The sequence below is a fragment of the Jaculus jaculus genome, chromosome 14 (genome assembly GCF_020740685.1).
Source record: "Jaculus jaculus isolate mJacJac1 chromosome 14, mJacJac1.mat.Y.cur, whole genome shotgun sequence".
Taxonomy (NCBI): domain Eukaryota; kingdom Metazoa; phylum Chordata; class Mammalia; order Rodentia; family Dipodidae; genus Jaculus; species Jaculus jaculus.
Window position 1 is genome coordinate 5435455 of NC_059115.1, and position 12209 is coordinate 5447663.

The 12209-nt window shown below is 48.8% G+C and overlaps 1 protein-coding gene and 1 non-coding gene across 2 annotated transcripts; both read left to right on the forward strand.

The window, feature by feature from the left end:
* The first annotated feature begins 417 nt into the window (after nt 1-417).
* Snrpd2 (small nuclear ribonucleoprotein D2 polypeptide) lies at nt 418-7229 on the forward strand. The gene is made up of 3 exons (XM_004672918.2): nt 418-570; nt 4343-4522; nt 6981-7229. Coding segments are annotated over exons 1-3 (357 nt in total). The 5' UTR covers nt 418-568; the 3' UTR covers nt 7156-7229.
* LOC123454953 lies at nt 3858-3925 on the forward strand. The gene has a single exon (XR_006633594.1). It is a non-coding gene; the product is annotated as a small nucleolar RNA Z40 (small nucleolar RNA).
* Nucleotides 7230-12209: the final 4980 nt, after the last annotated feature.

The window sequence follows — 12209 nt, forward strand, 5'->3', positions numbered from 1 at the left end:
AGGAAGGCAGGCTCCACCTCATAGCGGGGACAGCCAATGAACTGCGAGAGAGTGGACGTCCCGCGCGCGAGTCCCCGCCCCTCGAAGATCCAGGCACGGGATTGGGTGAGCGGCAGATCAATAAACATCCGGGAACCGTCGCAGAAGGCGGAAGGGGCGGGGCCTATCGCTGAAGCGAGAAGTGGATTGGCTCAGACCAAACACGCCCCTCTCCGACGGGAGAGCGGCGGGTATTTGAAATGGCGCGTCATTTCCCACTCTTTGAAACTAGGCTGCTGGGTGACGAAATGATCTGCGTAAAACCCCGTTGCTTCCTCCCTGCACCTGTTAGGATCTAAATCGGGGGGTCCCGGATGGCCACGTACTCACGACTGATTATTTCCACCCTAGGCGGCTCGAGGAGGAAAGCGGGTCGCTATGACAGCAGGCCCCGCCCCGGCGTCTATCGTTTGCGCAGGCGTCGACGGAAGTGGGCTGCAGGAAGCGGAAGTCCCGCCCTCCTCCGGCTCAATTGAGAGGCGAAAGCAACGCGGCGAAGAACGGCGGATCTCTGTGGGCAACTGCCACCATGTGAGCTCTCGGCTGGGCTGTGGTGACGGGAGAAGGGGCTGCGGGTGTGGAGTTGGCTGGCTATTAACGCGGTTGTCGGGGCCGAGGGCGGAGGCCGAGGTCCTGCCGGGACGGCCGTAGCGTGGTTTTTCTCCAGATGCGTGAGGACGAATGGGGCCTCCTGAGTTCGGGGGAGGAGACCGCTTTAGCATCTAACAGGCCGGCGACTCTGCCCAGTACTTGGTATTATGCACGTGGGTTTGCAGAGGGAGAGCTGGAAAGATGGCTCAGTGGTGAAATCACTTGCTGGCAAAGCCAAAGGACCCAGGTTCGACTCCCCAGGACCCACGTAAAAGCCAGATTAGCAAGGTGGCGCATGCGTCTGGGGTTGGTTTGCTGGAGGCCCTGGAGCGCCTATTCGCTCCATATGAACTTGCCTTTCTCAATCTCTTTGAAATAAATAAAATACTTAGAAAAAGAAAGCAAAACTTGGTAGTGCACTCCTGTGGTCCCTGAACTCGAGTGGCTGAGGATGGCGAGTTCGTAGCCAGCCTGACCTACCTAGTGAGAGACCTGTCTCGTGGGGAAAAAAAAGTGAAACGATTTTACAAATGGCTTGAGGAAAAAAAAAGTGTAAACTATTAGAAATAATAATTTATGCCGGGCGTGGTGGCACACTTCTTTAACCCCAGCATTAGGGATGCAGACGTAGGAGGATTTCCCCATGGGTTAGAGGCCATCCTGAGACTGCATAGTGAATTCCAGGTCAGCCTGAGCTAGAATGAGACTCTATCTCAGAAAACCAAAAATAATAATAATGATTTACGATAATGGGGCTGGAGAGATGATGGCTTAGCGATTAAGGCACTTGCTGCAAATCATAACGACTTGTGTTGGGTTCCTCAGTATCCATGTAAAGCCTGATGCACAGAGTGGTCCGTGCATCTGGAGTTCATTTGCAGTGTTTGGAGGCCCTGGTGTGCCCATTCTTCCACTGCCTCTCTCTGTCTCTGTCTGCAAAATAACGATAAAGTATGATTTACCCTAAGGGACCTAAGGGAATAGTTTAAGATGCAGTCTGGTTTTTTATTTTTTCCCCCACCTATTCGCTATTTTGATGATAGCCACGGCAAGGATTTTACATGTTCATTCATTCAGCCCATACTACATTGACTGCTTAAGAGCTACACACTACTTTGCACACATAAAAGACTACTGCCACCAAGAATTTTCTTCTAGAGCTTATAAAGGAAAAGGATTAGGCGGGCCATCAACAAAGTAATGTGAGTATATGCTGTATTAGATGTGTGGGGCTTTAAATAAAGAAATAGTTGAGTAGGGTTTAAAAAGAAAAGTATGGGGCTGGAGAGATAGCTTAGCAGTTAAGGCATTTGCCTGCAAAGCTAAAGGATTCTGACTCTCCAGGACCCACATAAACCAGATGCACCAGGGGGTGTGTGCATCTGAGGTTGCAGTGGCTAGAGGCCCTGGCTTGTCCATTCTCCCTCCCTCTCTCTTTTTTAAATAAATAAATAAATAACATATATTAAAAAATAATAAGGCTGTTTTGGTGGCACACTCCCTTAATCTCAACATTCAGGAGGCAGAGGTAGGAGAATCTCTGAGTTCAAGTTCAGCTTGGACTAGAGTGAGACCCTATCTCTGTGTGTGTGTGTGTGGGGGAGTAATAAACACCAAGCATGGTGGCTTTAAAATATTGAGAGGCAGACAGACAGAATGGGCATGCCAGAGCCTCTAGCCACTGCATTTGAACTCCAGACACATGCACCACCTTGTGAATCTGGCTTTCTGTGGGTACTGGGGAATTGAACTCAACTGTTAAGCCAAATCAACAGCCCTCATGCTTTTCTCAAAAAAAAAAAAAAAATGTGTGTGTGTGTGTGTGTATACACACACACACACACATATACATACATATATGTGTGTATGTATATATATATATATATACATAATTTATATTTTATAATTTAATGTATATAATTTAAGAGAGGGAGAGAAAGGGGCAGAGAGAGAGAATGGGTATGCCAGGGCCTCTGGCTGCTGGAAACAAACTCCAGACACATGTGCTACCTTGTGTATCTGGCTTCTGTGGGTCCTGGAGGAATCGAACCTGTGTCTCTTGGCTTTGCAATCAAATGCCTTAACCATTAAACCATCTCTGCAGCCAGGATTAAGTTTGTCTCTCTCTCTCTTTCTCCCCTCTGAGGCAGGGTCTCACTCTAGCTTGCGATTACCTGGAATTCACTCTGTAATCTCAGGCTGTCCTTGAATTCATAGCAGTCCTCCTCCCCCCCTCACCCCCCACACACCGGTTCTAACCACACCTGGCAGGCTTTCCTTTTTTGTTGTTGTTGTTTTCTAGAATTCACTATGTAGTTTCAGGGTGGCCTCAAACTCGTGGTGATGCTCCTACCTCAGTCTCCTGACTAAAGGCTGGGATTAAAGGCATGCACCCCCACACTGGGTTTTTAGGTTTTAACTCCTTATGGAGAACAGCCTTTCTCCTTTCTGAGCACAGGGATGGAGGCAGGGATGGGCTGGGAGATAGTTAGTTGGCATAGTGCTTGCCTAGACCTGAGTTCAATTCCCAGAACCCATGCTAAATGCCAGGTGCAGTGGGAGGCAGGCATGCCAGCACTATGGAAGCAGACAGGTGGCTGCCTGGGGCTGGGCTACTGGAGAACCTGTGGGCTTGGCCGGGGTTGGGGGTCAAGTGGAGATTGGAGTTCTTCCCCAGAGAGCCAGAAGGTTGGACTTGACATCATCAGGGCTCTGAGCAGCATTGGGTTACATGGGTGTGGGTGATCTTTTGATCTGGAGCAGGCAAAGTTGGAAATGTCTGTTGGTGTCAAGTGTGGTGGTACACGTCTTTAATCCCAGCACTCAGGAGGCTGAGGAATGAGGATTGCCATGAATTTGAGGCCAGTCTGGGGCTGCAGAATGAGTTTCAGGTCAGCCTATGCTAGAGTGAGACCCTACCTGAGGGGGCAGGGGGGGCTTAGAAGAAAGGAAGAAAGAGGGCTGGAGAGATGGCTTAGCGGTTAAGCGCTTGCCTGTCAAGCCTAAGGACCCCGGTTCGAGGCTCAATTCCCCAGTACCCACGTTAGCCAGATGCACAAGGGGCGCAGGTGTCTGGAGTTTGTTTGCAGTGGCTGGAAGCCCTGGTGTGCCCATTCTCTTATCTGTTTGCCTCTTTCTCTCTCTCTCTCTCTGTCACTCTCAAATAATAAAGAAAGAAAGGAAGAAAGAAATGTCAGTTGCACTTCCAGATGGTGATGCCAAGAGAAAAATGTGATAATGGGCAAAATGTTCAACTGCTGAATTGGCTGAATGAAACTAGCCTTTCTGAACATCCACATTGCATGCATGCTCATGACTATTGGAATTGTAGGCATGTGCCACCGCACCCAGTTGGCCTTAAACGTTAATTAAAGCACTTGCTTACAAAGCCTAATGGCCTGGGTTCAATTTCTCAGCACCCGTGTAAAGCCAGAAGCACAAAATGTAGTGCATGCATCTAGAGTTCCTTTGCAATGCCAAGTGGGCCCCAAGGTTGTCCATTCTCTCTGCTTGCAAATAGAACCAGCTTGGGCTATAGGATACATGCATTGTAACCCATTTTTATTTGGGTTGTTTAGTCCTTTGACATAAATAAGAAGGTGAAGTATGAATTAAAAAAAAGTCTGAGCAGGAGGGTGCGTGTTTGGGGCTGGTGTCAGGAGCATCCATGCTTCCAGCCTAAGCCACTCTCTCCTGTGGGTTCTGTGTCCAGGAGCCTCCTCAACAAACCCAAGAGTGAGATGACCCCGGAGGAGCTGCAGAAGCGGGAGGAGGAGGAGTTCAACACGGGCCCGCTCTCGGTGCTCACGCAGTCGGTCAAGAACAACACCCAGGTGCTCATCAACTGCCGCAACAACAAGAAACTCCTCGGCCGCGTGAAGGCCTTCGACAGGTGGGTTACTGTCTCTTGGGAGGCTGTGAAGGTCTGGAAAAGCTACCTAACTCTGTGGGAAGTTGTTTTTTGTTTGCTTTTGGGCAAGCCCAATTTTTATTTTATGAATGAGAGTTTTTGTTGTTGCTTTTTTTTCTGAGGCAAGCAATTCACCATATCATCTCAAGCCGGCCTCAAACTCATAGCGATCCTCCTACCTCTGCCTCCCAAGTGCTGGGATTAAATGCGCCACCACATCTGGCCTGCCCTTTTTACCTCCATGAACTGAGAGAGAATTGTCAAGCTAGGGCCTAAACTCCAGACGCATGCACCCCCTTGTGCGCATGTGCGACCTTGCGTGCTTTTGTCACTGTGCCTCTGGCTTGTGTGGGATCTGGAGAGTTGAACATGAGTCCTTAGGCTTTACAGGCAAGTGCCTTAACTACTGAGCCATCTCTAGTCTTGGAATTCACTGTGTAATCTCTGAGTGGCCTTGAACTCTCCTCAACGCCATTCTCCTACTTCTGCCGGGATTAAAGGCATGCACCGCCAACCCTGGCTTTTTTTTTTTTTTTTTTTAATGTGGTAACTGGGGAATCAAACTCAGGCCATCAGCCTTTGCAGGCAAGGGCCTTAGCTTCTGGGCCATCTCTCCAGCCCATAGTGTCTTTGTTTTTCAAGGTAGAGTCTCAGTGTAGGTCAAGCTGACCTGAATTCACTATATAGTCTTAGGGTGGCCTCCAACTCATGGTGATCCTCCTACCTCTGCCTCCCGCATGCTGGGATTAAAGGTGTGTGCTACCACGCCCGCCCCAAAATATCTTTTTTAAAACATAATGCCTGGCCCTTGGGAAGCAGTTTTAGGAAGATTGCTGTGAGTTGGAGGCCAGCCTGAGACTACTGAGTGAGTCCCAGGTCAGCATGGGCTAGAGTGAGACCCTACCATGAAAAACCTAAGTCCTCTGCACTTTTTCAGGGTAGGGTCTCACTCTGGCCCAGGCTGTCCATGAGCTTACCACAATCCTCCTCCCTCTGCTTCCCACGTGCTGGGGCTAAAGGCGTGCGCCACCATGCCCAGCAACTCGTCGTTATTGTTGAGTTGCGTGTATGCGCGCGTGTCTCTTGCTGTTGCAAACACATTCCAGAGTCACATGCTGGGCAATTGCACTGGGGCCGTCAGACTCTGCAAGCCAAAGCCTTTAATGCTGAGCAGCATCTCCCCAGCCGTCAGAAGCATCTTCACCAGCCACGCACAATGGTGTACGTCTGTAGTGCCTGCACTCAGGAGCTGGGAACAGTTTCTTTTTATTCTCTAAAATAGACCATGTATTAAGACACAAAGCAAATCTTAACAAATTCAGGAAAATTGAGATAATTCCTTGCATTCTATCTGACCACAATGGAATTAAACTACAAATCAGTAGCAAGAAAGGCTATAGAGCATACACAAAATCATGGAAACTAAACAATACACTACTAAATGATGAATGGGTCAATGAAGAAATCAAAAAGGAAATCAAAATTTATAGATTCAAATGATAATGAGAACACAACATACCAAAATCTCTGGGACACAATGAAGGCAGTTCTAAGAGGTAAATTTATAGCCTTAAGTGCCTATATTAAGAAATTAGAAAGGTTGCAAGTAAACGACCTAATGCTTCGCCTTTTTATTATTTTTTGTTGATTGATTTTTGGCTTTTCAAGGTAGTTTCTCACTTTAGACCAGGCTGATCCACCTCAGCCTCCCGAGTACTGGGACTGTTTATTTGTTTAAAGACTTACTTGTGTAGCCCAGGCTGATCTCATTCTCACTGTAGCCAGAGATGACCTTCTTTCTCCTGCCTTCACCTCTCCAGTGCTGGGATTAGAAGTGTGTGTGTGACTCTTATGTATGTATATCCCTGTACTTGGCTCCTAGTCTCTCCCCCCAAGCACGCATTTGTGGAAGGCACTCACTTAACTGTCCGTGCATATGTCACCTGGCCATGTGGACCAGACACAGGACTGGAGTCCTTTTTCCAAGGGGCAAGCATATCTCTTTACTGCCACTTCCCTGGGTACTTAGAGTTAATGGTACAAGTAGTGCCATTTTGCTGCCCTTTCCTTAGAGAGGTCTTATCTGAGTGATTTACGAAGCTGCTGTCTTAGGCTGGGGATGGAGATGGAGATGGGAGAGTCTGCCAGAAACTCTGCACCCTGCAGGTAGCCTGGCCAGTGCAGTGGAGAACAGTATGAGACCCTGTCTCCAAGGAGCTGCACAGCAAGACCTGGAGCCCAAAAGTCACCCCTGTCCTCCATGTGGTGTGGCATATCCACAGCTGCAGTGCAGAAAGGAGCAGGAGCGTTGCTCTTTGAGAGAGGAAACTGAGGCATAGAGGAGTCGAGTCAGAGCTGGGCCGGCATAGGCAGCCGCCTGCCCAGCCCCAGCCCGGGAGCCTGCCCCGTTCTTTACTCCTGCCGCCTACCCTACCCCCAGGCACTGCAACATGGTGCTGGAGAACGTGAAGGAAATGTGGACCGAGGTTCCCAAGAGTGGCAAGGGCAAGAAGAAGTCCAAGCCGGTCAACAAGGACCGCTACATCTCCAAGATGTTCCTGCGCGGGGACTCCGTCATCGTCGTCCTGCGGAATCCCCTCATTGCGGGCAAGTAGGGCCTGAGCCTGCCTCTAACCTGTGAAGACTTGCCTGGCTGATGTGATGGGAATAAAACCATGGTTTTGTTTTGTTTGGTTTTCCTAGTGGTGTCTGTCTACTTCCAGGGCCTTGTGAGCAGTGTGGAGGAAGGGGGTCTGGGAGGGAGGGGTGGCCAGGTCTGCATGGTACGTGCAGAGGACCCAGAATCCCTGCAGAAGTGAGCAGGCATGTCCGCATCCCACCGTGCAGCCCACAGGATAGGCAGCCTGCCTCACAAGCAAGAGAACCTGAGTGTGATCCCTGAAGCCCGCATAAAGGTGTCGGGCATGGGCTGTGGTTATGGCTCAGCAGTTGAGGGCCTGTGTAAGCACGAATCTGATTTCAGCACCCACATAAAAAGCCATGTATGACCTAGGGGTGCGCCTTGACCCCACCTCGGCAGGCAAAAAAAAAGATGATATTCCTTGAATGACTCCTGAGGTTGTCCTCTGGCCTCCATGTGCACATGCACATTTAAAAAAAAAAAATGACATTGCCAGCGTGGTGGCGCACACCTTTAATCCCAGCACTTGGGAGGCAGAGGTAGGAAAATCACTGTGAGTTCGTGGCCACCCTGAGACTACATAGTGAATTCCATGTCAGTCTGGGCCAGAGTGAAACCCTACCTCAAAAAAAAAAAAAAAAAAGAAAAATGACATCAGGGGCCTGGAGAGATGGCTTGGCAATTCAGGCACTTGACTGCAAAGCCAAAAGACCTCAGTTTGATTCCCCAGGGCCCATGTATGCCAGATGCACAAGAGGGCACACACATCTGGAGTGGTTGGAGGCCATGGTGCCCCCATTCTTTCTCTCCACCTGCCTATTTCTGTATCTCTTAAATAAAAATGCTTAAGAAAAGACAAATTAAAAAAATAATAATGGCTGGGCGTGGTGGCACATGCCTTTAATCCCAGCACTGGGGAGGCAGAGGTAGGAAGGAGGATCACCATGAGTTCAAGGCCACTCTGGAACTACATAGTGAATTCCAGGTCAGCCTGGGCTAGAGTGAGACCCTCCCTACCTTGAAAAGCCAACCTGATAACAATAATAATTGAGGATGGTGATACCTGTCTTGCCCTGATGTGGGCATGGAGCACTGTCTGCCACCCATGACGTAGGGCCAGATGTAAAGTAGGTCCACCTGGCAGGCCTGAAGTCAGGGTTGAGTAAAATGATCAGCCAGTTACCCTCGAGCTGTGTGAGGTGTAGCCGTGGCTCCCCGGTGCACTCTCTGTAGTAGAGGGAGAGTCCTGGCTTGCACAGTTGACCAAGGTGTGTGTTTATTGAATGGCCATTGGAATAGCTGTCCTGGTGTAGACACTAAACTGTGTCTCTGTGTAATTTTTTTTTTCTTCAGTTTTTCAAGGTAGGGTCTCACTCTAGCCCAGGCTCACCTGGAATTCACTATGCAGTCTCAGGGTGGCCTCAAACTCAAGGCCATCCTCCTACCTCTGCCTCCCGAGTGCTGGGATTGAAGGTGTGTGCCACCATGCCTGGCTTAAGTCTGTTTGAGAGTCTGAGCACACAGGGATTCACTGCAAAGAAGATGTGTTTGCCTCTTTGTGCACATAGCATTCTGTGGGTACTGGGGAATCGAACCTAGGCTGACAGCCTTTGCAAGCAAGTGCCTTTAACTATTGAGCTGTCATTTATTTATTGGTTTTTCAAGGTAAGGTCTCACTGTAGCCCAGCCTGACCTGGAATTCATTGCATAGTGTCAGGGTGGCCTTGAACTCACAGCAGTCCTCCTACCTCTGCCTCCCGAGTACTGGGAGTGTGAGCCACTATACCTGGCTTTATTTTATCTTATTGTTTTTTTAAATGTATTTTTCTTTAGTTTTATTTGATAGAGAATGGGTACACCAAGGCCTCTAGCCACCAGATGGATGTGTCACCTGGTGTATCTGGCTTTACGTGGGTTCTGGAGAATGAAAGCTGGGTCTCCCCCCACACGCCCCTTTTGTGTGTGTATGAGTGCACTGTGCATGAGCGTGTTTGCAGGTGCACATCCATGTGGAGGCCAGATTTGACTTCAGTTGTCTTCCTGGGTCACTTTCCACCTTACTCTTTGAGACAAGCTCCCTCGCTAAACCTAGAGCTGGCTAGTCACCTCACTAGCGAGCCCCAGGATCCTCCTGTCTCCCAGCACTGGGACAGCAGGAGCACCCCACATTTGACTTTTATGTGAGTGCCGGGATCCAAACTCAACTCAGGGTCTCCTGCTTTGGCACTAGGCACTTTAGCTATTAAGCCATCTCCCCAGTCCCTCTTTTGATTTGTTTCCCTCTCCCCCTATCAAGGTAGGGTCTGAATAACTTAAAAAAAAATTTTTTTTTATTTATTCATTTACAAGCAGAGAGAGAGAGAGAGAAAATGGGCACACCAAGGCCTCTAGCCACTGCAAACCAACTCCAGATACATCTGCCCCTTGTACATCTGGCTTATGTGGGTCCTGGAGTATTGAATCTCGGTCCTTTGGCTTCATGGGCAAACACCTTAATTTCTAAGCCGTCTCTCCAGCCCCTGAAAGACCTTTTTTTTAAAGTTTAGTTTTATTTATTTGAGACTGACAGAAATAGGCAGAGAGAATGGGCACGCCAGGGCCTCCAGCCCCTGCAAACTCCAAATGCATGCACCACCTTGTGCCTCTGGCCTATGTGGGTCCTGGGGAATTGAGCCTCAAACCAGGGTCCATAGGCTTCACAGGCAAGTGCTTAACTGCTAAGCCACCTCTCCAGCCCCCTGAATAACTTTAAAAAAGTGTTTTGAGAGCAAGAGAGAGAGAGAATGGGTGCGCTAGGGCCTCCACCCACTGCAAACAAAGTCCAGACGTCTGTGCCCCTTTGTGCATCTGGCTAATGTGAGTCCTTGGGGAATTTAGCCTCGAACTAGGGTCCTTAGGCTTCACAGGCAAATGCTTAACTGCTAAGCCATCTCCAGCTCTGAATAACTTTTTCTTAAGTGAAAAGGGACTGAAAAAATGGGCATGGAGGTGCACGCCTTTAATGCCAGCACTCAGGTGGGAGGATTGCCATGAGTTCAAGGCCACCCCGAAACTACATAGTGAATTCCAGGTCAGCCTGGGTTAGTGGGAGAGCCTACCTCAAAAAACCAAAAGAAAAAAAGTTACTCATTTGCATATATGTGGATGAGTTTGCCAAGTCCTCTTACCCCCTGCAGTCTCCAGATGTATGTGGCACTTTTTGTGCTTCTAGATTTACGTGGATGCTGGGGCATCAAACTTGAGCTGTCAGGCTTTGCAGGCAAGTGATTTTGACCTGTGTGCCATCTCCCTATCCCCCCTTTTTAACGTTTTCGAGGCAGGATCACACAGTTGCTCAAGCTGGTGTTGAATTTACCCTGTAAGCCTGGCAAGCCTTGAACTTGGGATGTTCCTGCATCAGCCTCCTGAGTAGCTGGGACAGTAAGCTTGCACCGCCGTGCCTCTAGAACTGTCTCAGTGACTGGCACAGGGTAACCCAGCTGGAACTGACAGAGACAGTCTTATGGGATGGAGCTGCAGTTCCTTGGTCTGCACTATGGAAACTACTGTGGGAGGAGCTGCCCAGACTCGGTTTTTATTCTTTATTTTTTAATATTTACTTATTTGAAAGAGAGAAAGAAAAGGAGCACACCAGGGCCTCCAACCCCTGCAAACTCCATCCAGACACATGTGCCACCTTGTGCATCTGGCTTACATGGGTACTGGGAACTCAAACCTGGCTCTGTAGGCTTTGCAAGCAATCGCTTCAACTGCTAAACCATCTCTCCAGCCCCACACCTGGTTTGGTTCTCATCCAAAAGCTGGACTATACTAGCCTCAAGCTTCAAAGCTACAGTCCTGGGTTTAGGCCCTGCCTGTGTTAGGTGAATTTTATTTATTGATTTGGTCTTATTGTTTTGGAGAGGACAGAATTGGCAGGTTGCAGCAATCAAACTCGAGACGCTTGCGCCACCTAGTGGCCATATGCGACTTTGCTCTTGTCTCGCCTTTGTGCATCAGGCTTACCCTAAGATCTGGAGATTCCAACATGGGTCCTTAGGCTTCGCGGCCAAGTGCCTTAACCACTAAGCCATCTCCTCACTATCCAGCTGGTCCAAGTATTTCTGGTTTTTGTTTGTTTGTTTTTGAGGTAGTATCTCACTGTAGTCCAGGCTGACTGAGTGCTGGGATTAAAGGCTTGCAACACCATGCCCTGGTTTTGTTATTTTTTTCGGTACAGCCTCACTCTGTAGCCCTGGCTGTCCTGAAATTCACGACTGTAGGTCAGGTTGTCCTCAAACTTGCTCGTCCCCCTGCCTCTGCTGCTGGGTGCTTTCTAACTGTGCCTCCTGTGCCCCACCCCCCAGAAGCCACAGCAAGAGCCTGCAGGTAAAAGGCTGAGCGCGCACCCTAAAAATGCAGGTGCCAGAAAAGGAAACCGAGGTAAAGACAAGGTGGGAATTTTGCCCAGGTGACAACTGAGATACACCAAGGGTTGTGCTAAGTGGGTAGCTACCATGTTTACCTCTGTCCTCTTCACACGTGTCCCCCACACATACAAGCACACATGCACACCACATACATGTGCCCAAAACAATAAACAAGTAAATAAACATAATGAGAGACTGTAGCTAGCGAGGTGTATGTAGCTGCCATCCCAACACTTGGAGGAACTCCAGTTTGAGGCTAGCAAATTTCTGGCCAAAAAAAAAAAAAAAAAAGAAGATTCCTACGATGGCTGTTAATCTAATCTCCCAGTTCACAGTCGGTGAGACATGAACTTGAAAACCAGAATACTAATTTTCATATTCTTAGCCCTTCACTGAGTCTTCCCTCAGAGCCTCAGTTTTCTCATCTGTGGAGTGGACAGCTATTGTGAGCAGTAAGTGTGTGACCAGATTTCGAACCCACAAAATATGATGAGCATGGTACTTCATGTCTGTCATCCCAGGACTCAGAGGTGGAGGCAAGAGGACAGAAGTTCAAGGTCACACAATAATTTGATGCCAGCCTGGACTGCATGAGACCCTGAATAACAATAATGACAAC

What these genes read in the sequence shown, in the direction of transcription:
- Snrpd2 (XM_004672918.2), top strand. An exon ending in CGCGTGAAGGCCTTCGACAG is followed by an intron (nt 4,523 to 6,980) that starts GTGGGTTACTGT and finishes CCCTACCCCCAG; the next exon opens with GCACTGCAACATGGTGCTGG.